This window comes from Sturnira hondurensis, unplaced genomic scaffold (genome assembly GCF_014824575.4).
Source record: "Sturnira hondurensis isolate 20B ecotype Veracruz unplaced genomic scaffold, ASM1482457v3 Scaffold0006413, whole genome shotgun sequence".
NCBI classification, from domain to species: Eukaryota; Metazoa; Chordata; class Mammalia; order Chiroptera; family Phyllostomidae; genus Sturnira; species Sturnira hondurensis.
The window spans coordinates 22,546,636-22,571,213 of record NW_028079044.1 but is presented as its reverse complement, the minus strand read 5'-3'; the positions used below and the strand labels follow the sequence as shown (position 1 = coordinate 22,571,213).

Sequence of the window (24,578 nt, the reverse complement as noted above, 5' to 3'; positions counted from 1 at the left end):
GATCATTTAGCAAGAGGTGTGGAGCACACTGAGGCCAGATGCCGATTGTTTGGTGTTTGTGAACCTTTGTAAAATTTTAGGAAAGTCCCATGGGCCAAGAGAGGCTATTTGTATGGAATAGCCACTGGAAGCAGCTTGGGTGGGCCTCAGAGTTGGTTGAGTGAGGTCTCAGGGAATCACCAGGGTGGTGTACACAGCGGTAGTCAAGTTGATGGAGACTCAGATATGGCCCCTACCTGTGCCTATAGGGGAGAACTCAGCAAAGGGACAATGGCTCCTGCCAGCACTTCAGTGTAGGAGAAAGCTGCCCCTCCAGCCCTCTACCTGGAGCCAGAAAATTCAGTTCCTCCCCATATGTCCCTGAGGCTTTTCAAGCTGCTGCCCCAGCACTGGAACTCAAAGCAAGTGAGTTTGTCAGCAAGTAAGTCCATTCCCGGGCCCTTTAAGAAGAATTTCTAGAACTCCAGAAGCCCTCTGTCTCACTCAGCCTTAATCTCCAGTTTTTCACAGCCAGAAGTTATGACTCCCCAATACTAGAACCCTGGGCTGGGGAGCCTCAGGAGGGGCAGAAACAGCTAGCTCCTCAGGGAGGGGACCTCCCCAGATGAGATGGTCCTCCAAATTTTTAACCACCACATGTGGGTGTGGGACCTGCTCATTTCGAGCCTCCACCCTCCTACCAATCTCAACATGGCTTTTCTATCCTTATTTATAGGAATTCCGTTCAACTAGACTTCAGGCAGTTGCCAGTGGTAACTTTGATGTTGTCAAGGGAAGATGTGAGTACCTCATTTACCTTCTCCACCATCCTGACCAGAAGCTGTCAAAAATATAGAGCCATATGTCAATTATACTGACATATACCACCTCAGATTTCATTTTTTCTAAGAAAAATCAAATCATTAACTTAAGCCTGTTAAACAGGATGGCAACTATGCATTATTCCCCCCTGGAACCATGTTGTGAGGGCAACTTCAATATCAAGTGGCTTATTTATGTTTTCAGGTAAAGGACAAATCCAAAAAAAATCACCCTACAAGGCAACTTGGTGGGGGGGAACCTTGAAAAATTGAGTGGGAAGTCATACAATACACCAGAATTCTAGTCAAGCCTGATTTCAAGTTAACTAAGTACATCACTAAATGGGAAATTACGAAGAGATTCACAATAGCAAAGCACTGTACAGTATTTCAGGTACAATAGATGTAAATAACCTCAACAGCATAAATTATAGTAACTGTAGTGAAGTAACTAGACCATGATGATTTTGAGTATTATTTTTGGCTTTAACCTAGTTAATTATAAGTTTATATAATTTAATTTTTAATAATGATTGCATCTAACAACTGGCGCCCAAAACTGGTGAAAATTTAAAGATGGGTGCTAATGAGCAGGCACCCCTTGCTCCAGCCCACCACTGCAGGTTGCCTTTCTTGGACATTTATTTCAATGAAGCTACTAAATCATCTGGATCAAGCTATTTCCATTTTCCTAGGGTACCAATCTCATTACTACCCCCCTTTAGAAAGACTCAAAGTCCAGTTTACACCGTGCATAGTATTTCTAGAATACCATTAAATGACAATACCTTACATTTGTATCGAGCATTACACTTTTCAAAGTCGTCTTTTAAGGTAAGGTGGAACAGTCTCACCCGGCATAACGAATTTAAACCGGTAAGTAACAGCTTTTTAGTGTGTAGTGGAAGAAGAAAGAGTTCTGGGAGCTGTTTGTCTAAGAACAAGGTTGGGGAATGAAGCTGGGACCAAGGCAAGGAAGCCCAAAGGCTGGTCGACTCAGCGCGAGTATTGCGAGACAACGCGTTGCCCTGGAAACCACCCGAGGTTGCCTCGGTGGGAGAAGAGATTCCGGGTTCCCTCCAAGAAATGGCACCAACATTCTGCATGCTGGACAGAGGGCTCTCCTCCCTCTCTCCTATTTTCTGACTCTAACTTTATAGAGATTTACTAGAACTGTGTTTCTGATGAAGGGAAAAAGTTTGAGGGGATATGCTGCAAGAGTTCTTCCAAAAAGCTAAAATTATTAGAGCCATGACATTCTCACAGAACAGCTTTGCAATATTTTCACCCGATCCCAACATTACTGTAGCAGCTACTTGTGCAGATTCCATATAGATTTCATTGCCGAAACAAACACTCGTAGTAGTCGTGGCCGAGTGGTTAAGGCGATGGACTAGAAATCCATTGGGGTCTCCCCGCGCAGGTTCGAATCCTGCCGACTACGGGAAGCCAGTATTTTTGTTTAAAAATACTTGTTTTCAATGCTTGTTTTCCTTTTAGAGGGCTCTCCTCGACTTTTCCGTAGATAATTTAAGGATTTCATGAACGGCTGGAGTACTGCACATACCCCAATGGGACGGGAAAAGGAGAAAACAAAAGAGCTTGGAAGCCGTGTGATTGCAGTGTCAACCTGGACCCAGGAGGGGGAGATAGGACCCAAACGTGCCAGACAGCCTGGAACGAGTCAAAGCAGAGCGTCGTGAGGTCGCGCGGGAAGGAACAGCTCCGCCCGCCTGCCCCCCGGCTCCGGATCTTGCGCCAGGCCGCGCGGACCCCCGGCTGACTTCTGCGCGACCGAGTCTAACGCTAAAGCTTCACAAACGCCCAGGTTACTTCGACGCGCGCTTGCGCGGGGTGGGCGTGGCTGAGAGTGCCCGCGGCGGGCCCTCGCGTTGCCCCTGGAAACCACTCCGCGCTGCTGCTATGTGAGAGGGGAAAGACGTAGCCACTCAAGATGGCGAAAGACTTGGACAAGCTTCTGGATGAGGTTGAGTCCAAGTTTTGCAGACCAGAGCCACTGAGACTGGGCACGGCTGGGCGGCCCGAAGGCTGTGGCGGCGGCGGCGGCGGCATTCTCAGCAACGACCGGAACCGAGCCGAGGCGAAAGAGAATCTCAGGTTAATGGGCGGGAGGGGTGGGCCTTTCTGGTAAAGCCTGCTCCAAGCCCTGAAGCGGCCCCTCCAGCTCTTCTCCGCGTTAGGGCCCAGATTCTCAGTTCCCTACCCCAGGGGCCTTGCACACCCCAACCCCACCTCCTTGAGGATTCTAGCATCTCTTATCAAGGCTTGACTCCGCCCCCTCTGTATACCAGGGAGCTGGCCCCGCCTCCGAGGGCCCACGGCTTCACCCAGAGCTCTGGGAGTTCTAATGGAGGTTTGGGGTGCTGCTTAGAAGCTCTCTCATGTGCCCCGATAATGGTTCTCATCCCCCGGTGAGTTGCCCGCACTGAGAATCTCAACCTTTTGCTTTTGACCTTTCCCCAAGTAGAGTAATCCTTGGACCAGTTGCTGGAAAAAGTCTTCAATTCTGTTATCATTAGCTGATTTTTGTTTTCTTTAGCTCGGAGAATTTGGGGCAGTTTAAGTCTTTCGGGGTTTGATCCGAAAAACTACCTTTCGAATTTGTCAGTCTGTTTTCTTCCGAATGATCATAAAATAAGAGGACTTCCTTCGTCTCATTTCCCCCCTCAATCCCCGAAACAAAATTTTGCGTCAAAGTGGAAATTGCCCTTCAGAGTGATGACTGCAGTAACTCTTGCTAGAATCTGTTGGAAACGCTGTGGAATTCCAAACAGGAATTGGAACAATCAAGAAAGGCAGTCTTGTTCGTTTATGACTGCATCCGTGGCTTTTTTTTTTTTGGTGTACATGTGTGGGATTCTCCAGAAGTATTCCTCAACTTCATTGTTACCGAATTTACCAGACTTACCTATAATGACATTTATTTGTTTACAAAAATTCACCCTTGGAAGATAAATACATTGAAAAGATTGTAAACTTTAAAAACGAGTTCTAAAAATTAGTTGAATGCTGGGCAGCATTATAAAAACATAAATGTGAAGCCAACCAAAATGGCTACTTTAAATGGGTTAATGCTCATTTGATTTGATGTTTATGCAAATATCACTCATTAATTTGTATATTATCATCTTGAAAGATGGGCATCTTTTTGTGCCCATTCCCAGCCTATCTATATCCCTATCTCACAATAATGTTTCCTTGCGATTTCTTTTGTTCTTTTTATTTGTTACTTTAGGAAATGGAGAGAATTTATCAAAGCCTTCCAGAGCCTGCTGGCCTTAGAAGAGCTAGCATGCAGAGGGGTAGGATGTCTGGCGGCAAGCTGCTTAAAATGGATAGGGATGCTAAGATAGATGCTCTCCAAACACAGGTCCTTGTATGCCTCTCACTGTAGCCTGTTATGGTATAACTAAAATCCATCTATAATGCTTCTAGCACCCCATCCCACCTTACTACATCACATTGTTAGATAATAAACATTTATAAAAGCTGTAGCAAACCAGTACTGTTGTCATGTCTTAAAACTTTTCATGTGGCAATAGTTATAAAGGTAAATTATGCAACAGCACCAAAGGCCCTAAACCTAATACTAAATACAATCTCTACCTGGTATATAATATCAAACGTTAAAATTTTGTCCTGAGCTAAGATTGATATTTGAAAGTTAGGAACTGATTTGTATTATGAATTTATTAACAGGAGACCACCTATTGACTGTATAGTGATGTAGCCTATCTTATAAGAGTTAAAATACTGAAACTGTCTCCTAAAATGATAGCTCTGCAAATAATAAAATAATTGACCATGCTACATCTGGATACCAGAAACAAGTGCTAATAATGTAAGTGTTCAAAACATACGCAATGTTTTGAAGGGTTCAAAATGATAAAAGAGACAGAGGCAGGTTAAACTGCAATAGTAATAAAGTGGTTCAGGATAATACCAATGGGAATATTTAAAGATAATATCATAACCTCCTATCAGGGTGTCCAACCTTGTGGTGCTTCTGGGCCACACTGGGAGAAGAGTTGTCTTGGGCTGCACATTAAACACACAAACACACGAAAACTGATATGCAAGAAATCCCTGGCTGGTGTAGCTCAGTGGATTGAGTGTGGGCCTGCAAACCGCACGAACGCGGTTCGATTCCCAGTCAGGGCACATGCCTGGGTTGCAGGCCAGTTCCTGGCAGGGGCCAGTTCCCAGCAAGGGATGGAACCATACATTGATGTTTCTCTTCCTCTGTCCTTCCCTTCCCCTCTAAAGATAAATAAATAAATACTTTTAAAAAAACTGGTAAGCAAGAAAAAAGGTTTTAAGTAAATTTACCATCTTGTGTTAGGCCACATTCCTAGCCACCTTGGGCCACATGCGGCCCACTATTATTATATTTATTTTATTAAATAAAACAGCTATAATAGCAAATATTTATTGAGTTCTTTCTATATGCTGAGTGTCTTATATATGTTATTTCATTTAACCTCTGCAACCTTATGAGGTGAATACCATCATCTCCATTTCATTGACCAAGTCAAGACTTAGGAAAAGAATTACTTGCCCAAGACCATATTTTCAGTTCTACCAGGACATTGTAGATCAAGATTTATGCTTTTATGTATGATTTTCATATTTAATTCTGGTTTTCAAGTGTTTATATTTTTTATTTAGAATATACCTTTTATTTTTGACAGAAACAATCTTAAATCAAGATTAGACTAAGATGCAAAGTTAGGGAAAGAACCAATAAATGTTTATTAGCCTTCAATTAAGATTATTGTAGCATCAAAACACCAAAAGATAAAAGTATGTTACACTGTTCTTTAAAATGTGTATGAGTTCTCAATGACATGATGGCTTTTTTTTTCTTTTTTGTAGCAAAGCACAGGCAAATGTAGGCATCATGAAATTGTGTATTCTAATTACAGACCAGAACCCTATGTGGACAGTGTGGATCCCTAACAGTACTGAGTAGTGTAGTAGAATGTGACTGCTTCTGATTCCTGAAGTTGTGAAATTTCATGAGAGAACAGAACCCAGAGAGTGTATGATAAAAACCAAAGAAGGAGAGAATTTCAAGAGGACATCTTGGGAACCTGCTGTCTTACAATTAAAGAAACTGAAGGAATTGGTACCCACCAATGTCAGATACTTCTGAAAGATTAGGAAGGATTGAAACTGGGAGAGGCTGTGGAGTATAGTGATTTGGGCCGTTGTGACCAAATCATTGTTTCACTGTAGTTGAGGAAGGTAAAGGCCAGAGATAGAATTACTATACTTGAAAGAAGTTTTAAATAGCTATCTAGCCTTTGACGGTCAGCGAGATTAAATAAATTAAGTTAGGTCAGTCATTCTCAACCAGTGACAACTTTACCACTCAACAGGCATTTTGTGAGTCTTGAAATTTTGATTGTCACAACTGGGGAAGGGTGTGCTTTTGGCATCTAGTGGGTGGAAGTCAGAGATTGTGCATCATTGTATGTGCATCATACAATGCACAGCAGCCTCCCTTACCTCCCCTCAGCACACACCCCAGAGAATTATCTGGCCCTAAATGTCAGTAGTTTCAAGGTTGAGAAATCCTCATATGGGTCATCGGCTGATGCTAAGTCCAATATACTTATAAGGAAGTAGGAAAAATGGATACAGACTGTTCTTCAGTAGTGGGTAAGACAAGGTGGCACCCTGGCCAGTGTGGCTCAGTTGGTTGGAGCTTCATCCCCTAACAGAAAGTTTGCAGGTTCAATTCCTGCTCAGGGCACAAACCTACATTGCAGGTTTGATCCCTAGTCCCCAGTCTGGGAGCATACAGGAAGCATCAATGTTTCTCTCTCTAAAAGCAATGAAAAAAGTGTCCTTTAGGTAAGGATTAGAGAGAGAGAGCAAACAGCTTCAAGAGGGGTTTTTGGGTTCTTTGAAAAGCAAAGTCTTAAGCCCACTTAGAAATCAAGGAAGAAGCCAGTACAGAGTGGCAGACAGTGAGGATAAAAGTTACAAAGGAAACCAACTGAAGAGGCAAGGCCTTAAAAATACATGGAATCAGGCGTTCACTATAGGCAGTAGTCTCTGGATTTCCTTACATCAGATTAATTATTTTACCACAGGCAATAATAACGAAGGGCTATAGTCCTAATGTTAAGAATTTTTCAGAGTAAGTACTTTTCTAAAATTGGGATTCAGCTAAAAAACCTATCTTCTAAAATATTCTAATGGTCCAGTGAAGAAGCCGATGTACAGCATTTGTAACACGTAAAGTCTCTAATCTTGCTTAGTGTTGGGTGTACAGACTGCCTTAGATTCAGTTCCAAGCCTCTCCTCCATTATTTGTATGACCTTGAGCGAGTTTCTGAATCTCTCAGGCCCCATTTCTTCGTTTATGTAGTAAGTATTCAGTAAATGTTAGCTGTTGAAGTTTCATGCAGTAACAATTTGTATCCATAATTCTGTGATGGCTTTACATCACAGAGTTGAAAGGTAGTTGAAATATTCTGCCAAATATTGTTCTTTTGCTGGGGAGGGTATTGCTCCTTTGATTGTATAGCCTTTGATTCCTACCAAAAAGATTTATTTGACCTAAAATGAAACCCTTGGGGAAAAAATAGACTGATTAAAATTATCTTTGTTTCTAATTCTCAGGTTCTACTTATAATTGTGTATGTTTTATATTCCTTAAATGAGTGATTGATGTTTAAAAAGTACATGCCCAGCTTTTTCTTGAATATACTGTATAGTTTTAAATGTCGTATATTAAGTATATAAATTTGTAACTGAGACTACATTTTTTCTCAACAAACTTAAGCTATGTTGTAGCAGGAAAAAATTAATGTCACATTTATCTTTCTATTATCAACTCTAATAATAGACTTTATTTAAGTAAAACTCTTCTGTTACTCACTGACTTTATATGCTCTTAAGCTTCCACTGTTTTGTTTTGTTTTTTAGATCAACAGAAACATTTAAAAAGGAAGATGATCTTGACAGTCTTATTAATGAAATATTTGAGGAGCCCAGCTTTGATATAAAATCCTTTGTAAGTCAAGTGTTATAAATATGCAGTATTTTTTTATTATTTATGGCACGTTTAGAACAGTCTGAAAACTTATAGAATGACCAAATATTTATATTTCTTTGCATTATGAGAAATGCTATCATCTAAATAAATCATTTCACTTAGAGTTGTAGAAGAAATAAAATATTAGAAACTCTCAGTATGTGTTTTGCTGTTCATCTCTCGTCAAGAATGTGAAATTAGAAAAGTTGTTAGGACAAAAGTCAACTCGTAGTTGACTTTGATTACCTGTATTTATTCATAGACTCTATGAAAACACTTTTCGGAAAGACAAAAACAAACAGCTTCCCTGTAGGAATGTGCTTATTAGCATCTCAGGTGCAATGCCATTGCTGTTAGCCTATGACCCATGAGTAAATTACTAATATATTAAATATTTAAATGCTTATGTATGTATATAAACTTTATGAAAAGCTCATTAAATGATATAATAGCCACCTATACACCACTCATACTGAATATATATTAATGTTTTACCACATTTGCTCTTCTGGACTTTAAATAAAAATTACATAGTTTAACGACTCTCCAAAGCCTACCCTACTGCCTTCCTCCCGGAGATACCACTGCCCTTTCTGTCCATACTTTTATTACATTTATATGTAACCATGAACACTTTTTATTGATATATAATATCTTGTTATGTAATTCTACCACAATGAATTTATCCACTTCCCTGGTGACGCACATTTAAATTACGTTCAGTTGTTGCTGTTACAAACAATGGCTCATCCGATATCTTTGCATTCTTTTTTTAACCATATATGGGAGTTTCTCTAGCAGGTATAAACCTTGAAGAGGAATTGCTAGGTTATGAGGTATGCTCATTTTCAGTTTTTTTTTAGCCATTGCCAAAATGTTTTCTAAAGTGCTCTATCATTTATGCCCTTCTTACCATCAGTATATGAGAATTTATGTACTTTAGTTTTTAAAGAAAGAGACAAGATGAAAGTCTAAATTACAAAGGCCGCAAAGAAAAAAACCGAAGAAGTAAACATAACACCAGAGAGGTTTTTGAAAAGGCAGTGAACATTAAAACAAGACAGTGCGCTGGAAATCACTAGGCACGGGTGGTGGTAAGGATATGTATATGGGCCACTTACATTTTTGTCAACCAGCTGAAAAATAAATGGACTAGTACAGATCTTAAGATCTTTATTTCTCTAAATTTAATATTTTCAGTTCATCTGAGGCATTATTAAGCTGGCAGCCTGGTTGATTAATATACCAGCCCAGCAGCAATTGTGTTGAATACCCTGCAAACGAGAATGCATCATAAATGTCAAGTAACAGTGCTATTTAATTCATAGTAGGAAAAAACTACATGATGTTCTTGTGATCCATTGACCATCGGAGGAGCCATTCGTTGTTTATTCGGCCCTTATCTGTGTGTGAGGCAGTTTCTTCAGTTCAGGGCATTTCAGAAGCAGAGGGAATATCTTAGCCTAATTTCTGCCTTGGCTTTAAGATACACAAATGTGCAATCAAAGTAACTCTTACAATCGTGAAGAAATAAACTTCTAGGTACTTCTTCTGTATACTCCTTTTTTAAGCTGTTATGTCCAGTTTTCCAGCCTGCAAGGGAGAAAGACACCCAAATAAATTCCTGAAGGAGAGCAGATGTACGTAAAGCATTGACTGGAAGAGGAAAAGGGGTGTCTGAGTAGCCAGTCCCTGCCCACCTTGTCCTCAGAGGCCAGATGGTGCTCCTGGGAGCACTGCTCCTTCCCCCACTGCTCTCGGAGTCGCACGGAAAAGCCCAGAAACAACAGTAAACGTGACAGTACACCAACTTCGAGTCATAGTATGAGCCTGGGTGGTACATGAAACATATTTCAAAACACGGATAGAGACTCATGCACATTATTATTTTGGAGACATGCACCCAAATTTTTTTCTAGTTCTGTTTAACATCAAATGAAAGAGTTAAGAGAAATAGTAAAATGGAATATTTTTGCCTCCATTAAATTTCCTCACCTACTAGGTAAAATGAAGGCATGTCTCTGCACAATTTAAATTGTGTTTTTTCCACCTCACTTCCTCTCGGTGGTGGTGGTCCTGGTATGTAAGTTGGTTTATGTTGTTGGGTACCATATACCAGTTAACACTTAATAAATGCCTGCTAATGACGGCGATGTTATGTAACCATATAGGAACTACTGTATGCTTGTGACTAGGTAGTCTGCATTTTTCTTGAATGCCTACTGGTTCATACCTTTCCAATTGGTCAAAATTAATATTCCTGAAGTTACCCAGGAGTTTGGTCAGTTTATTTTTAGTTCAAGTGAGTACCATTCACAGCCTTTAAAAATGAGTCTGAGGATTTTTTCCTCCTCAATTGAATTTTTCCAGGATGAGGTTTTAAGTAGAATGTCCTTCGTATTAAATCATTGACCTCTAGTATTAATTGAAGAGTTATAAAGTGACTCTAAATCTTAGCATGCTAATAATGGCAATATATCAATTTCCTAGACCGGAAGTTAGCAGAGTAATTTGCAAATTCCTCAGGGAGGCCTACTTTCTTTTTGCCTTAAAAAAAAAAAAAAAAAAGGTTTTGATCACTTTTTATTTCAGGAACTTTAAAATGATACAGATTTTTTAGTTAAGTCATTTAAAAAATATTCTTGTTATAAAATAAAGAATATTAGTTTTCATGTTACAATTATCTAAGGTTACTCTTGGCCTTATATTGTCTTATTTTTTTAACAGAAATTAAAATCTAAATCTTCAGGTAACACATCTGTCAGAGCTTCCATTCAAGGCTTTGGTAAGAGGTAAGTTGAGATGGCTCTGGTAAATTACACACACTGGTGAGCAGACACTATGAGCATAGGCTAGTAGATTTTATTACCATCTAAGCCACAGCGACATTAAACAACAAAGCACTGATTGGTTTTCAGGAGAAAGGCCAATAGCTGTATCCTCAGTGTTCTTATGGTCCGTGGCCCCTTAGTGTAAAGGAACTTGGCCGAGGGATTATTGCTATTATAAATAATTTTCTGCCATGTGAAAAGAAAGTGTGAACAGTTTCTCAAAATTAATGTTCTGTTATATTCCTCAGTATTTACTTTGTCCCTTACATTATTTGGTGAATATATTTTTCTGTGACTCATTTTAACTCCTTGAGTGTTCCTGAATATACAGGTTATATCCACTAGAGCAGTGACCCTAGAATAAATATCTCTTCTTTAAAACAGTTGGCGTGGTCAGGAAAATATACAGTTTGGTTATAACTATAGAGTCAGCACAGCCAAATGAACTTCTCGTATTCCTTTCTTGCTGTAATTTTCTTTTTCTCCTGTCTGTTGAACACGTCTAGCTGCAGCCCCGTGTACCTGGGTGGAAGCACTGCCCCATGTGGTATTGGAACCAGGACTTCCCAGAGGTAGGACATCAGAAAGATCCTTCCTCACTGGGTTTTCCAAACTGATACCCTGTTGTTAAAACATAGTTCTTAGCGTGGCATCAGTCTGTTTCAAAATGAGTAGTATATTTTATTAGCCAACGTAAGAGTGCTTTACTGAAACCTTCGTTATTCTTGGGCAATAGCCGTTGAAAGCTTTGATGTTGGGTTTGTGGTGTTCATTGTGTTGACACCTTTTTCTGAGCCCCACTGAAGTGCCTGGGTCACTCTAGTTCCAGCGTGGTTTCCATGGAATACCAGAAGAGGGGCCTTCTGCTTTGCCATTTTTTCCTCTGGTCAGTGGAAGCCACTTGGTAGGACAGGGGCAAAGCAGGGCAGCCATGTGGCTATATAAAGTATTACCCACACTGACTTGGCCAAACAGTCAGCAGGAGAGACTGCAGGTCTGCAGTACCCCCAAAGTTCTCACAGTCACTTATTTTACATATTTAAATAAAGACACTCCTTTCCTTATCTCTTCCCCGACCCTTCTTAGTACAGGGCATTTCTTATGGCCATAATGCCACCTAAACCAAGCCCTTATCAGCCTCATACTCCTGGCACATCCCATTATCATTGTCATAATGTGGGGAGACATTGATTTTAAGCAATTCTTTCTATTGTTCCGATACTTTTGGTTTTATCTTTGCAAAAGCCTACTTACCTAGATTATTACATTTCTGTCTAGTTAAAACACTTCATTTTCTGTTAATTTCTTAAAAAAGAAAAGACTAAGATGTATGATCACATGTTGACCACATTTCAGAAGGGATAACTGTTATATCGAATAGTAGAACTGGGATCTAAAAATGTATTGTTGGAGCGTTGTTGGTTGAGCGCTGGAAAGAAGGGCTGTCGGACCAAAGGGAGGCGGTCTGGGGAAGCCTGCATCAGAGACGCCAGGCAGTAGACAGGCCAACAGCAGTCTGCAGGGGTGCTGCCCGCTCCGCAGGTCGTGAATGAGAACTGAGAGCACTGGAATCGCACGGTGCGGACTCTGTACAGGGAGTCGGAGGTGCAGACTGCCCTTGGAGAAGAGTGTAGTCTGCTTGTTATCAGTCATGGCTTACCTGTCAACTCAGTGGGACTCAGTCATTTCTATTTCTGAGACAATTATTGTTACATTTTGCAGCAGAAATCCCATATTCTGCTCTTACCTTTCCATTCAATCTCAGGAAATAAGTATCAGTGTCTACTTACTGGTGTCTTCTGATTTAAAAAATTGTCTTTAAGACAATATATTTTGTTTTACTTCCAAAAAGTAAACATTTCATTAAGATTTTCTTTTATATTAGTATTTTTATATGTCCTTTGATTTAGTTCTAGCATAGAAGAGTCTTGTTCCAGATAGAATTTCAGTAGACAAAAGAATGGCCTGTTTTTATATAGCTTGAGGATCCTATCACATAATATTGATCCGTAAGAATGGAAGAACCCATCAAACCCCATTCCTAACTTCTGCACAGCTACAAGAGCAGAAAACATACACCATTTGTGATATATGCACAAATAAATATTTATATTCACAGATCTTTTCTTCCTCGCCTGTTAAAAAGATACCAGTTGTCAAACCCCCTTTCACGACACAGATCTGCACCCACAGAAAGACAAGCACATACCTGTTTATGTGCATGTAAGACATTTTATGTGTGAAGAATTTTATACTGTCTAGAGCACTTTTTTATATGCGCATATTGGTTCACCTGCTCCGCAGGAAGAAAACAAGATGCAGACAGAGCAAGAATTTTTAACCCCATTTTAAAAATGAGGAAGTTGAGTCACTTGTGTTAAGCTATCAAACACATATTAATTAACCACCTGCTTGCTAGGTTCTAGGTTTTGGGTGAAAACATCATGGTATACAAATACCACACATGTGTTTGTGAGTGTTCAGTCTAGATGAGGAGGAAGACTTTAAACAGATAATTTTACAAACAAGCATTTAATTTTCATATAACATGTAATGCAGAGGGAAAGTAAACAATACTATAAGCATAGATCATTAGTACCCCATCTAATATGAAGAGTTAGAAAATACTTCCCTGCCCAAGATGGTGTAGCTCAGTGGATTAAGCACCGGCCTTCAAACCAAAGAAAATACCTCCCTAAGTAAATAACATTGAACCGGAGTCTTATATGAAAAATAAACAGGAATTAAGCAAAGCGAGAGGACCATTGGAGCCAGAGTGTATGCCGTGTTAAATGACCATGAGCTGGGAGGGAGCATTGGAGGAGCAGAGAGCAGCCAGGTGAACTGGAGCATAGTGAGTGGGGGTCAGAATGGCTCCTGACAGGGCTGGAGAGGTAGTCAAGGGACATTTGGTGTGTGGTCCTGCAGTCCTTTAGAAGATTTTAGAAAAAGTTTTGTCATATATGCAGTGGAAGCTGTTGGTAGATGATGGTTGGTTGGCTGGGTTTTAGCAGATGGAGTCACCTGAACAGATTGTGTTTCTACGGAAAGTTATTTTTGCTGCTGAATGGCAAATGGATTGGAAGGTAAAGGGACAGGACAGGACAGGAAGAGGACCCAGGGAGACCAGTCAGCAGGCACTGTTAGAGCGGTCCAGGAAAGAGATGATAATGGCAGCTGTGATCTGAATTGTGTCAGTGGCTGTTGGGAAAAGTGGCACGTTTGAGCCGTTTGGCATCTAGAATGGACAAAATTTGGTGAAATAAATGGCTAAGAGAGAACTCGTTAAGAATAATTCCCAAGTAATGAGCCTTGTCCAAGTTCACATAGAGTAAGTGTTACAAAGCAAGTTCCCATTCCGTTATGCTTTCTAGCAGACCAGTTTGAAGAAGGCCATGTAATGATGTAACAAGGGAGAATCTTCACTGTTTTTGCTGCTGAAGCTGCTGTGATTTTCCAGCTGTCCAAACATCAAAACTCCCTGGTCTACTGTGTAGATCTGACAAGGTTGGGCTGAGAGCCACAGGGTCTGGGCAGAGGACTGTACTGGGCTGTGTATGGGGCATTCCCAGAATAAATGTTTTTAAACAATAAAGATTCAGGACAAAGGGACAAAGGTGTTGGTTGATACCTTTATATTCTATTCCTGCCCCATTTTAGATGATTTACCTTTCATTGGAATCATGACTTTATTTTAGATCTGCTCCAGTTATACATAGTTATGGAAGAGGAATAATTTTAAGCCCTGAAAATAAGCACTGATTTACATGCCCAGGGCATAGATGAAACTGAGTTTATTCTGCCTGTTTTCCATGTGTTTTATTTGTTTAATTTATGGGTAGAATTCTGGTTGGAGGTAATACTCAACAATTTTAGAGTGTAAAGATTGGAGCCTTGTACCCATTGGTGGGAAGGAGAAAGAGCAGCAGCAGACAGCGCGGTGGCATTAATAAGGTGCAGACAAAACCAAGGCCTTATTTTCAAGCCAAATCGAATTTTACTCCTAATTATTTTTAAACTACTTGCAAGACTGGATTATTCCATAGACTGGTACTAATTATGATCTAACAGTGAATCGTAATAGCAGAATGATTTCTTAGCTGCTAGTTAGTTTTATTTTTCTCAAAGGACAGTGTTTGTAGGAAAATGTAGTGGTGTGAATAGATTTGAATAAACTACTAAATTTTAAATTAAATTAAAAAGCTGTATTTAACATTATGGTTGAGATTTTACACATACAAAATGTCAGGAAATTCAAAATTATAGTTCCCACAACAGCAATAATTCAGCCAAATTGCACACATGTATTAAGGCATTAAAGTTAACACTCTGTGCAATCATATAATAAACTACATATGCATAAGAAAGCAAGTTACGGCAGCTTTGGGAACCATCATTTTGCATTTCCTGACTTGTACATTCATAATCCAAGTTCAAATGTGTACCAGTGTACCTGTGTTGAATTTCTACATGTACCAATACAACTTCATAAATCGCTAACCATTTAAAAGAAAATAGGGAATTGCTTATTGAACTTGTATAAATTTTGCATTTAGTTATTATTATGATTAATAATAATTTTTGATTAAAAATAATTTAGAAGTCGAAAGCATTCTAAAAGGAATCTTTAGGGCAAATATTTGCAATTTTAAAGTCACCATATTTGAATTTTAAGGGAAATAAGTGAAAAATATCTAATGATGGATTTTATTTTTATTATTTTTTAATTTCAGAAGGGTTATATCCTTATTGAAAAAAGCTAAAAACAAACTTGAAAGATGTGTAAATAGAAATATAATTTCATTCCCTCCCCTCCATTCCTGCCATTCCTGAGACAACCGGTGTGGGCTACGTAGTATATTACCTTTCACATTTTTCTCCATGTTCTTACCTCTGTAAATGCCTGTGTACGAATTTTTTTGGTTGTTTTTACAAAAATTGGACCATGCTGTATATGTTACTGTGCACCTTGCTTTTGAAATCCCTCTAGGTCAGTGGATAAATTAATTCTCTATCAGCTGTCTAATATTCCATAGTCTAAACATGCTGAGTGTTTTTCAGCTTTTTCCTTTTCGGGTCGGTATCTAAGTGGTATCTTGTTTTTTGCCACTTCAACAGTCCTGCAGCAAAAATTCTTGAGATGTATGCACATATCGGTACTTCTATGTACGCAGTTGCTTCCCCCAAAAGGGATTGATAGTGCGTGCAACAGCTGGGGATAATTTTCACTTTAAAGTAGTCCCTAAGGTTAAAGCAGTTCACATACCCACCAGGAATGTCTGAGAGTACTAATTTTTGCTAAATTAAATTGGTTAAAAACTTATTTTGTTGTTGCTTTAAATTTTAGTTGTTTGTTATATTTTACCTTTTCACAAACACTGTGTGCCGGGCACTGGTGGAAGCACTTTACCAGCATTAACTCATTAGGTCCTCATACTAATTCTAGGAGATGTATTAGAATTATTAGCATCCCATTTTACATATGGGGGAACTGAGTCACTGGGGAGTTACAGGACTACAGTTACAGAGCTAGTAAATAGTAGAGTGAGTAATTGGATCTAGGCAGTCTGTGTTGCGAGTCTGCCCTCTTAACTAGGATTCTATAATACCTGTTTCAGTGAGATTGAATATAGTTTTAAGCTTTTTCTTTATTTGTTAGTCATTTGTAAACACCCTTTGTATAACAAAAGTATTGGACTACATGCTGAATGTTTTCTTCCACTCTGTTTTTCACTTGTTTATGGTATCTTGAAAACTGTTTTGGATATCTTAAAATTCTTATTTCCTTTTAATTTTTAAATGATCAAATGCAACTATATTGATTCTAGTTTTTAAATGCTTCAAACAATGGAGGTTTCTCTAAAGTAAATAACAATTATTATACAACTCAAATCGTTTACAGCAGCAATTCAAAATATTGTTATATATTATCATTTTACTTGTAAAGTTGCTATTTAGTACATGAGTTTGAGAATTGCTTGCCATTTGAATTCCTTAGATATTCACTAAGTTCTCATTATCTGCTAATTCTAATTAAAACCGTAATTCTAGCAATTCTGCCCCTTTTCCTGCATCATCAGTGTTTTGCTCTTCACTGCATCTCTGCCATCAACATACAAACATGCCTTTATCCCTCCCTTCTTTTTTAAAATATTTTATTTATTTTTAGAGAGAGAAGGGGAGGAGAAAGAGTGGGAGAGAAACATCAATGTGTGGTTGCCCCCATTACTAATAGGGGTACTAGAGACCTGGCCTGCAACCCAGGCATATGCCCTGACCGGGAATCGAACCGGCAACCCTTTGCTTTCACAGGCTCATGCTCAGTCCACTGAGCTACACCAGCCAGGGCTATCCCTCCCTTCTTAAATAAAATGTTCTCTTAACCTCACTTCCTTGACCAGATACCACTTCCATTTAAACTGCTCAGATACACCTTTCCAGAGAGGCCTTGTAGACCACTCTAAAATTGCAACCTGCAGCCTGGCCAGGGTGGTTCAGTGGGTTGGAGTGTCATCCTATAACCAAAAGGTTGCAAGTTCTATTCCTACTCAGGGCACATGCCTGGGCTGCAGGTTCAGTCCCTGGTTCGGGCACTCATAGGAGACAACCATTGAATGCTTCTCTCGCAATATTTCTCTCCCGCCCTTCCTCTCTCTTTTTTACAAAAGCAATGAAATATTTCCTCAAGTGACAATAAAAAATAAACAAAATTGCAACCCACTCTGTCCTAGTACTCAATTTTATTTTCTGTGCTCTACTTACTGTTTCATTTGAAGCATTTTTTGCCTTCTAACATTGTGATGAGTATTGTTTTCTCATTAGAATCTAAGCTCCACAAGGACAAAAATCTCACTAGCACCTAGTAGGCTTTTAGTAAATATAGAGTGAGGCAAAAGTAAGTTTATAGTTGTTTGTGTGAAAAATAATACAATAGTCAATAAATAATACAAGAATGAATTCTGTGTTTTGTGTACTCACAACTGTAAACCTACTTTTGCCTCATCCTCTGTTTCTGAAATGCGTGAATGAATGCGTTAGTGCCAACTACTGGGGACACAGACAAATAAGATAGTGTCCCAGCACTCAAGTAGCTTATGGGAGAGACAGATTCGTTCCAATATAAGGTGGCAAATGTGTGATAGAGGCGTCCTTGACAATTTCAATAGGAAAGGAAGCAACGTAAAGTCGTTAGCCTAAGTGAAGATCACCTCATGTACAATTTGAAAACCATTGACCTGACAGACCTGCACATCCAGTTTGTTTCTTTTATATCTTTACAGTATACATGTGTGCATGTATGTATTGGTGTATAAGATCTTAGTCAGATAGTTTGTGTAGGAATTTAACCTGAAAGTTTAGATATATGATCAGCCCTTTATATGAAAATTTGTAATCAATTTAATCTTTACTTTTTTGTTGTTTACTAAGTAATTTGTAATATATGGTATATCCTATAACTAAATCACCGTATTTTTACATTAAATGAACCAGTAATCTTTAATGTACGGGCATTTTTTTCTCTGAACAGAGCATGTGACCGTCTACGCTGTACAGCATGTGATTTCCAGGTAGAAAGCTATGATGACTATATGTGGGACAGATCATGCGATTATATGTTTTTCAGGTATGCTTCTAAAGACTTGCGCTGTGAAAATGTACCAAGTGGAACTTGGTGTTTCTTATTTTGCTATAATGTCTCTTGATAGACTTGGCCAGACTGCACAGCTTCTGCCTCTTCAATCTTTCTCTCGTCCATCTCCTTTTTCTGTTTGCTGTCGGCCTGGGTAAGGACGTGTAACTCCTGGATGCCTGCACAGAGCCTCCTCTCTGACTTTTCCGCCTACAGTCTCTTCTTTCCGACTGCCTTTCCCTTGCTGAGGACTAAAGCATAAAAAGAGCAAACCATTCTCCTGCCTAAAATCTTTCTGCTTGCAGAATCATGTCAAAATTCCTTAGCAGGATGGCATCCAAGACCCTCCACAATCCAGCCCCTGTCCATCATCCAGCTTTGTCTTCCCTTCACAAGAGTTTAGTCACATCGAATTACTCCATGCTCCCATTCCCCATGACTTTGTGCAGCTCTCCCACTTCATCTACCTCAGCTCTGCCTGTCCCTCAGGGTACGAATCATTATACTTCTTGCATGATTCCCTCACCATTCTCAGCTTGGAAGTAGACTCATCCTTTCCTGTGTGCCCACAGCACTTTGCACCTGTTATAGCACTCACTGTGATACACGATCGAGAATCCTAGGTTGGTTCATATATGTCTGCCTCCCTCCTTGTGGTCAGGAGAGTCTTACTCATACTTTTGCAATTTATACATCTTTATACATGAGTAACTACCTAATATTTTTAAGATGTTATGTTATCAAAATATTCTTAAACTATGCATTCACATTTTTTAATAAAAATTTAGAGTTAAAAAATTAATAAAGCATATTCATGCATTTTTGGCTCCCCTATCCTGTACCTAGACCAAAGCTATATTTTGAGGTACAGGTAATCAGACTATAATCACAGCACTGTCCAACAGCGCGAAGAAAGGACGAGTCGTCCACACCTTTGCTGGCACCGATTCCCACGTAGATCCCTAGAGTCTCTTCTAATTTAATAGGTTTTAAACTTCTTCACATCAAGCACTGCTTTGAGAATCTCATTAAAATTTTAAACCCTCTCCACACACACATACACACACACACAAAATTGAAATGTATAAGTAAATATGTGGAAAAATTATACTTTAAGAAGCCTAGTGTAATCCCAAAATCCTAAGTCAGGTTAGCCTACTTTTTTTTTTTAGAGATAGTGGAAGGGAGGGAGAAAGAGGAGAAAAGCATCACTTCGTGGTTGCCTCTCCCATGCCCTCCAAATGGGGACCTGGCCCACAACCCAGGCATGTGCCCTGACTGGGAATCCAACCAGTGACCCTTTGGTTTGCAGGCCAGCACTCAGTCCACTGAGCCACACCAGTCAGGGCTCAGATTAGTCTACTTTTAATCCCGTAGTTGGAAAAGTTAACTTTTTAAACCATTTTTTATTAAAGATTTTATTTATATACTTTTTAGAGAAGGGTAAGGAGGGAAAAAGGGATGGAAAGAAACATCAATGTGTGGTTGCCTCTCATGCAACCCCTACTGGGGACCTGGCCCACACCTCAAGACATGTGCCCTGACTGGGAATCGAATGGGTGACCCTTTGGTTCACAGGCCAGTGCTCAGTCCACTGAGCCACACCAGCCAGGGCAGAAAAAGTTAACTTTTAATGTCATGTCTGTTTTGCCTTTTCTGACTTTTTTAAATCCTCTGCTAGATACTGTCTTCTGGTTAATCTAATGAGTGATTAATAATCCCTGTATGTCACCAAGATGATCCATCAATTTTTACAAAACAATTGATAGAATAATAGAGTGAGCACAGGCATTAAGTAAGCTTTCTATTGACCTACTTGGTACTTGAGGAATTTGTAGTGTCTCAGCATTATTAAGAACATCAATTGGCTTACTCTAGATCTGTGGCAGCCTGGTTTTGTTAGTTTGTTTGTTTTGCTAATGAGGAAGAGAAGCTTTATTCTTTCACAGGGTCAAGCACAAGTGCTGCCAGTCATTGTCAGGTGCAGGGGGAAGGAGAGTGTGGGACCTCGGACATCAGACTGGAAGACCATCTGGAGAGCTCGGAACCCTCCCTGAGAACATCCCAGCTCAAACCAGAAAAGCGAGAATGGGGTGTCTGGGGAAGGCTGCATCCTGCTGGGGCTTTTGCTGGCCTCTTTTGGATTCTGTTCAGCATTAGATTCCAGGCCAGCAGCAGCCTCCAGAACTGCAGCCGCAGCCGGAGCCCCCAGCCTGCTAACCACTGCCATTGTCACAGGAGTCAGTGCTCTGGCACCAGCATCGGTGGGACCTGTGGCAGCTCGGCAGCTCAGGCGGCAGCAGCCCTCGGAGTGGGGCCACAGCTGCCCCCAGAGCCAAGGATGCACCTGAATGGGGCTTGAGTGTGGCATCCTAGCTTTAAAAATGCATACGTTTAGATAAAACAGTGAGAACTAGATGACTTCTTATACTATTAAAAATAAGTATATTTATTATTTGTCTTTCTATAATATACTAAATACAATATTTTTAAATAGCAAATAATAAGTAATTATTATTTATATCAGCAGCAATTACTGTCTCAGCCCTCCAGATACTTAGAAATACGTGGGAGGTAAGAGAATAGAACAAATAAAGAAAAAGACTGTCACCATCATCAGGATATAAATCATTGATATGTTCTTATTTTGTAGAGCTTATTAGTGTTTCTTTATCAAACAGACATTATTCAATACCGGGTCTGTGGCATTCTTAAACACTGGGCTCACGAGTATCACCCAGTTTCTACTCTCAAGTAATGCGCTTTTGAGAGGGACCAACATCACTTTATAGCATCGTGTGATGCATGTGACAGTGTAGAGAGGCTGGAAGAGAGCATCACAGGACAAGGTGAAGATACTTTATCCTGAGGTATCAGGGAAAACCTCAGAGTCCTGAAGAATGATCAGGAGACAGCCTAGCCAACAAGACGGACAGGGTATTGTTAAAGACACAGGTGCGACCATGTGGCATGTTTGAGAACTTTAAAGTAGTTTGGACTGTGGAGAGTAGACAAGAACAGGAGAGAGGAAGAGGTGAATGAAGTAGGAGAGAGGGAGAAAACAGCAGAGCCAGGAAAGGAACACGGGGGAATCTCGACTAAATTTTTAGGCAGTGGCCAACCACTGAAAGCTTTTAATCAGGGAAGCTCTAAATAGAGTATGCATGGATGGGAACCAGGCCGGTTTAGAATCATGCAGATTATTGAAGGATGTTATGATAATCCAGTGGGAAAGCACTAAGGACCTGAATTATGTCTGTGAGGAGGGTAGAGAGGAATACATGTATTTGAGAGAGATTTGAGAGGTAGCCTGGCTGTGAAAAGTGATAAATGGCATCTAAGGACGAGTCCTAGGTTTCTGTCTTGGTTTACAAAACTAGATGATAATACTGCCTATTGTTAGAGGAAACCTACGAACAGATTTTGGAGAAAGATGTTATATGTTCATTTATGAGAACTATTGAAACTGTGGTAGGAAATGTAGTCTGTAACATGGTAGTTGAAACTGTGAGATTGGATGACCCAGGAAGGCCACTTGGAAGCCTGTCAGTAAACGCAGTTAAGGGATCATGTAGCAAAGACAGGAGGTGCTTTGATATTGTGAGGGGCAGGGGAGGTGTTGGGGGCGGTTTGTGAGTAATGAGGTCCTGGAGGCTTTGGGGTTTGGGGTGCTGAGATGGAAAGTGAGCCTTGGCTAGGAAGAGGAGTTCTCACCCTCTAGGTGGAAGGAGGTAAGATACAGAGACATTTCATGGGGAAAGCTGGGAGATGGAAGGCTTTTACGTCTGACGCCTGGCTTTGTGAGTGACACTTGCCTTTCTGGACGTGATCTGCTGGAAGGAAAGTAGTGCAGGGCAGGTGAAATATTTGAGGAGGGTAGGCGTAGTTGCAGGGAATCCAGAAGTAGGTAGTGACCGAAAGCAAGCTAGAGGCTTGCAGATTGAAATCTCAGCAGCATAGGGAACAGTTTATTTTTAGTGGCATCAGTCTGAGCATTGGTGATACAGTGAAACGTCATGCTGCTCTTTATTTTATTGTCCTTATTTTATAAATGAGGGAAAGAAATGTATTCCAGCCTTGACAAGTTCTAGAACTTTCTAAAAGAACTATAATCTATATTTGGTCATTGTGCCTGAATAACATGCTTTCATTTTTATATTAAATCATTTTCTGTATGAGAAATAATGAGATTATTTTTCTTTCTGAGTTTTTAAGATACACGTGCTCTTAAAAAAGCATTTGAAATGTATTCATTAGTTTCCTGGCTATCCATGATCCTTACTCCTAAATCTCTAATGAAGAATTCAATCAGATATCAGATGTTAAAATTGTCAAAATATATTACATAGTGAAGAAAGAACATTTTTTGTATTTAATATTTAGCCTTCATTAAACACATTTAGTTTGGGGGAGGGGGTTCTTTCTAATACAACTCCAATGATGCATGCCTTCCCCTGGCTCACTGTAACCCGAGCTAAGTCAGTTAGCTAGTCAGTCTCAGTTTCCTGAAATCAGACAGTGACCTGGAAAATCTCTCAGGTTTTGTTAGGCTCTGACCTTCTAAATTGTGCCCGGATTTTGTACATCACAGCACTGAATGTGATGTCCATTGGCCACCAGAGGGCGCTTTATAGCCTGCCTTCCGTCGAGTGACATAAAAAGCCAAGATAGGACTGTATCTCTCTTTTTTAATATTTATACTGTACTTCATCACTTTACATTTTTCTTTTTTTTATTTTTATTTTTTCCATTTTTCTTCTGCCAGAGAATAATTACATAAATTTCGGCACGAATTATTGTGAAAATCATAATTGAATTTCAATTAATTAAACTTCTCTAGTCTCTTTTTTTTATAATTGCATCAAGTCAAATGGTTATCATCTGGCTGGTATAGCTCAGTGGATTGAGTGCAGACTGCGAACCAAAGGGTCACTGGTTCGAGCCAAGGTTGCGGGCCAGGTCTCCAACAGGTTACGTGAGATGCAACTACACATTGATATTTCTCTCCCTCTCTTTCTCCTTCCCTTCTCTTCTCTCTAGAAATAAATAAATAAAATCTTTTTAAAAAAAGTCAGATGGTTATCATTTTTCATGATGGTCTGTCAATTGATTTAATTATTTTAACATTATTTTCATTTAATGTAGGATAGGCATTTATTTTGTTGCTGATATTCTAATTAAGTAACATATCATTTAACAAATGAAAGATAGAGTCCCCACTGGTGTGGCTCAGTGGATTGAGTGCCAGCCTATGGACAGAAACGTCACCAGTTCAATTCCCAGTCTAGGGCGCATGCCTAGGTTACGGGCCAGGTCCCCAGTGCCAGAGAGCATGAGAGGCAACCACTAATTAATGTTTCTCTCTTTCCCCCTCCCTTCCCCTCTCTCTAAAAATAAATGAATAGTATCTTTTAAAAAATGAAAGATATAATGTCAGTTCCACATATAGAAATAACAGGCACATTTTCTCTATTAATGAAAAATTTCTGTAGTTAACCTATCAGAAGCTTATTATTTGCATGCTTCTTATATCCCTTCCATTTGCCATATTATAGGCTTTTAGAAGATGGTATAGTGAGTATGTGAGGTAGGCAATAACCACCATACTTTTGATTCTATTCTCATGTCATATCATCTCTGATAAGACAAGTCAATAATGCTTCAGCTTTTTAGGTCATTGTGTTCTAAACAGCCTTAGTAAACAGGCCTAGTGAATTGCCAAGAAAATGTACTCGTTACTGAGAAAATACCACCAGAAGAACATGGAAGCGTATCTTCTGTTTTTTGTGTGTGGGGAACCAAGGCTTGTTTAGTGTTCAGATGTGACAAAGATGGGAAATTCAAGCAATTAGAACTTTCTTTAAGTCATTAAGCACTGACAAAGCCACTATTTTAAAACATTCATGTTTTACTAATAGGAACAACATGCCGGAATTCCACAAATTGAAAACAAAGTTGGTGAAGAAGAAAGGAACACGGGCCTATGCCTGCCAGTGTAGCTGGAGAGCTGTCGAAGCACTGACTGACCTCCAGGCGGATCACCAGCTGCGCTGGGTTTGTGGTAAACATCAGGAGTGACGACTTTCCAGAGGCCAGTGCATCCATGAGAGCAGCATCCATTAGTCATCGTAATATCTAGGTAACGGTACGGAGCACTATCATGCCCTTTCAGAAAAGACAAGAAACTTCACGATTATACCCATTTTCAAAGACCAAATGGACTTAAGGAGATAATGTGCTTTATTTAA

The 24,578-nt window shown here is 39.7% G+C and overlaps 1 protein-coding gene, 1 long non-coding RNA gene and 1 other non-coding gene across 3 annotated transcripts; 2 read left to right on the top strand and 1 right to left on the bottom strand.

The window, feature by feature from the left end:
- The first annotated feature begins 2,162 nt into the window (after positions 1-2,162).
- TRNAS-AGA (transfer RNA serine (anticodon AGA)) lies at positions 2,163-2,244 on the top strand. The gene has a single exon. It is a non-coding gene; the product is annotated as a tRNA-Ser (tRNA).
- A 243-nt stretch (positions 2,245-2,487) lies between these two features.
- CFAP418 (cilia and flagella associated protein 418) lies at positions 2,488-24,578 on the top strand. The gene is made up of 6 exons (XM_037048234.1): positions 2,488-2,918; positions 7,761-7,848; positions 10,597-10,661; positions 11,207-11,272; positions 18,229-18,324; positions 24,249-24,578. Exons 1-6 carry the CDS (start codon positions 2,755-2,757, stop codon positions 24,406-24,408), a joined length of 639 nt encoding a protein of 212 aa, XP_036904129.1. The 5' UTR covers positions 2,488-2,754; the 3' UTR covers positions 24,409-24,578.
- LOC118988530 (uncharacterized) lies at positions 9,170-11,171 on the bottom strand. The gene is made up of 2 exons (XR_005066797.1): positions 9,570-11,171; positions 9,170-9,462 (listed from the first exon to the last, which is right to left on the bottom strand). It is a non-coding gene; the product is annotated as an uncharacterized LOC118988530 (long non-coding RNA).

Coding starts and splice junctions, on each gene's coding strand:
- CFAP418 (XM_037048234.1), top strand. CDS start 2,755: ATGGCGAAAGACTTGGACAAGCTTCTGGATGAGGTTGAGTCCAAGTTT. Junction 2,919..7,760: donor GAGGCGAAAGAGAATCTCAG/GTTAATGGGCGG, acceptor TTTGTTTTTTAG/ATCAACAGAAACATTTAAAA. Junction 10,662..11,206: donor ATTCAAGGCTTTGGTAAGAG/GTAAGTTGAGAT, acceptor GAACACGTCTAG/CTGCAGCCCCGTGTACCTGG.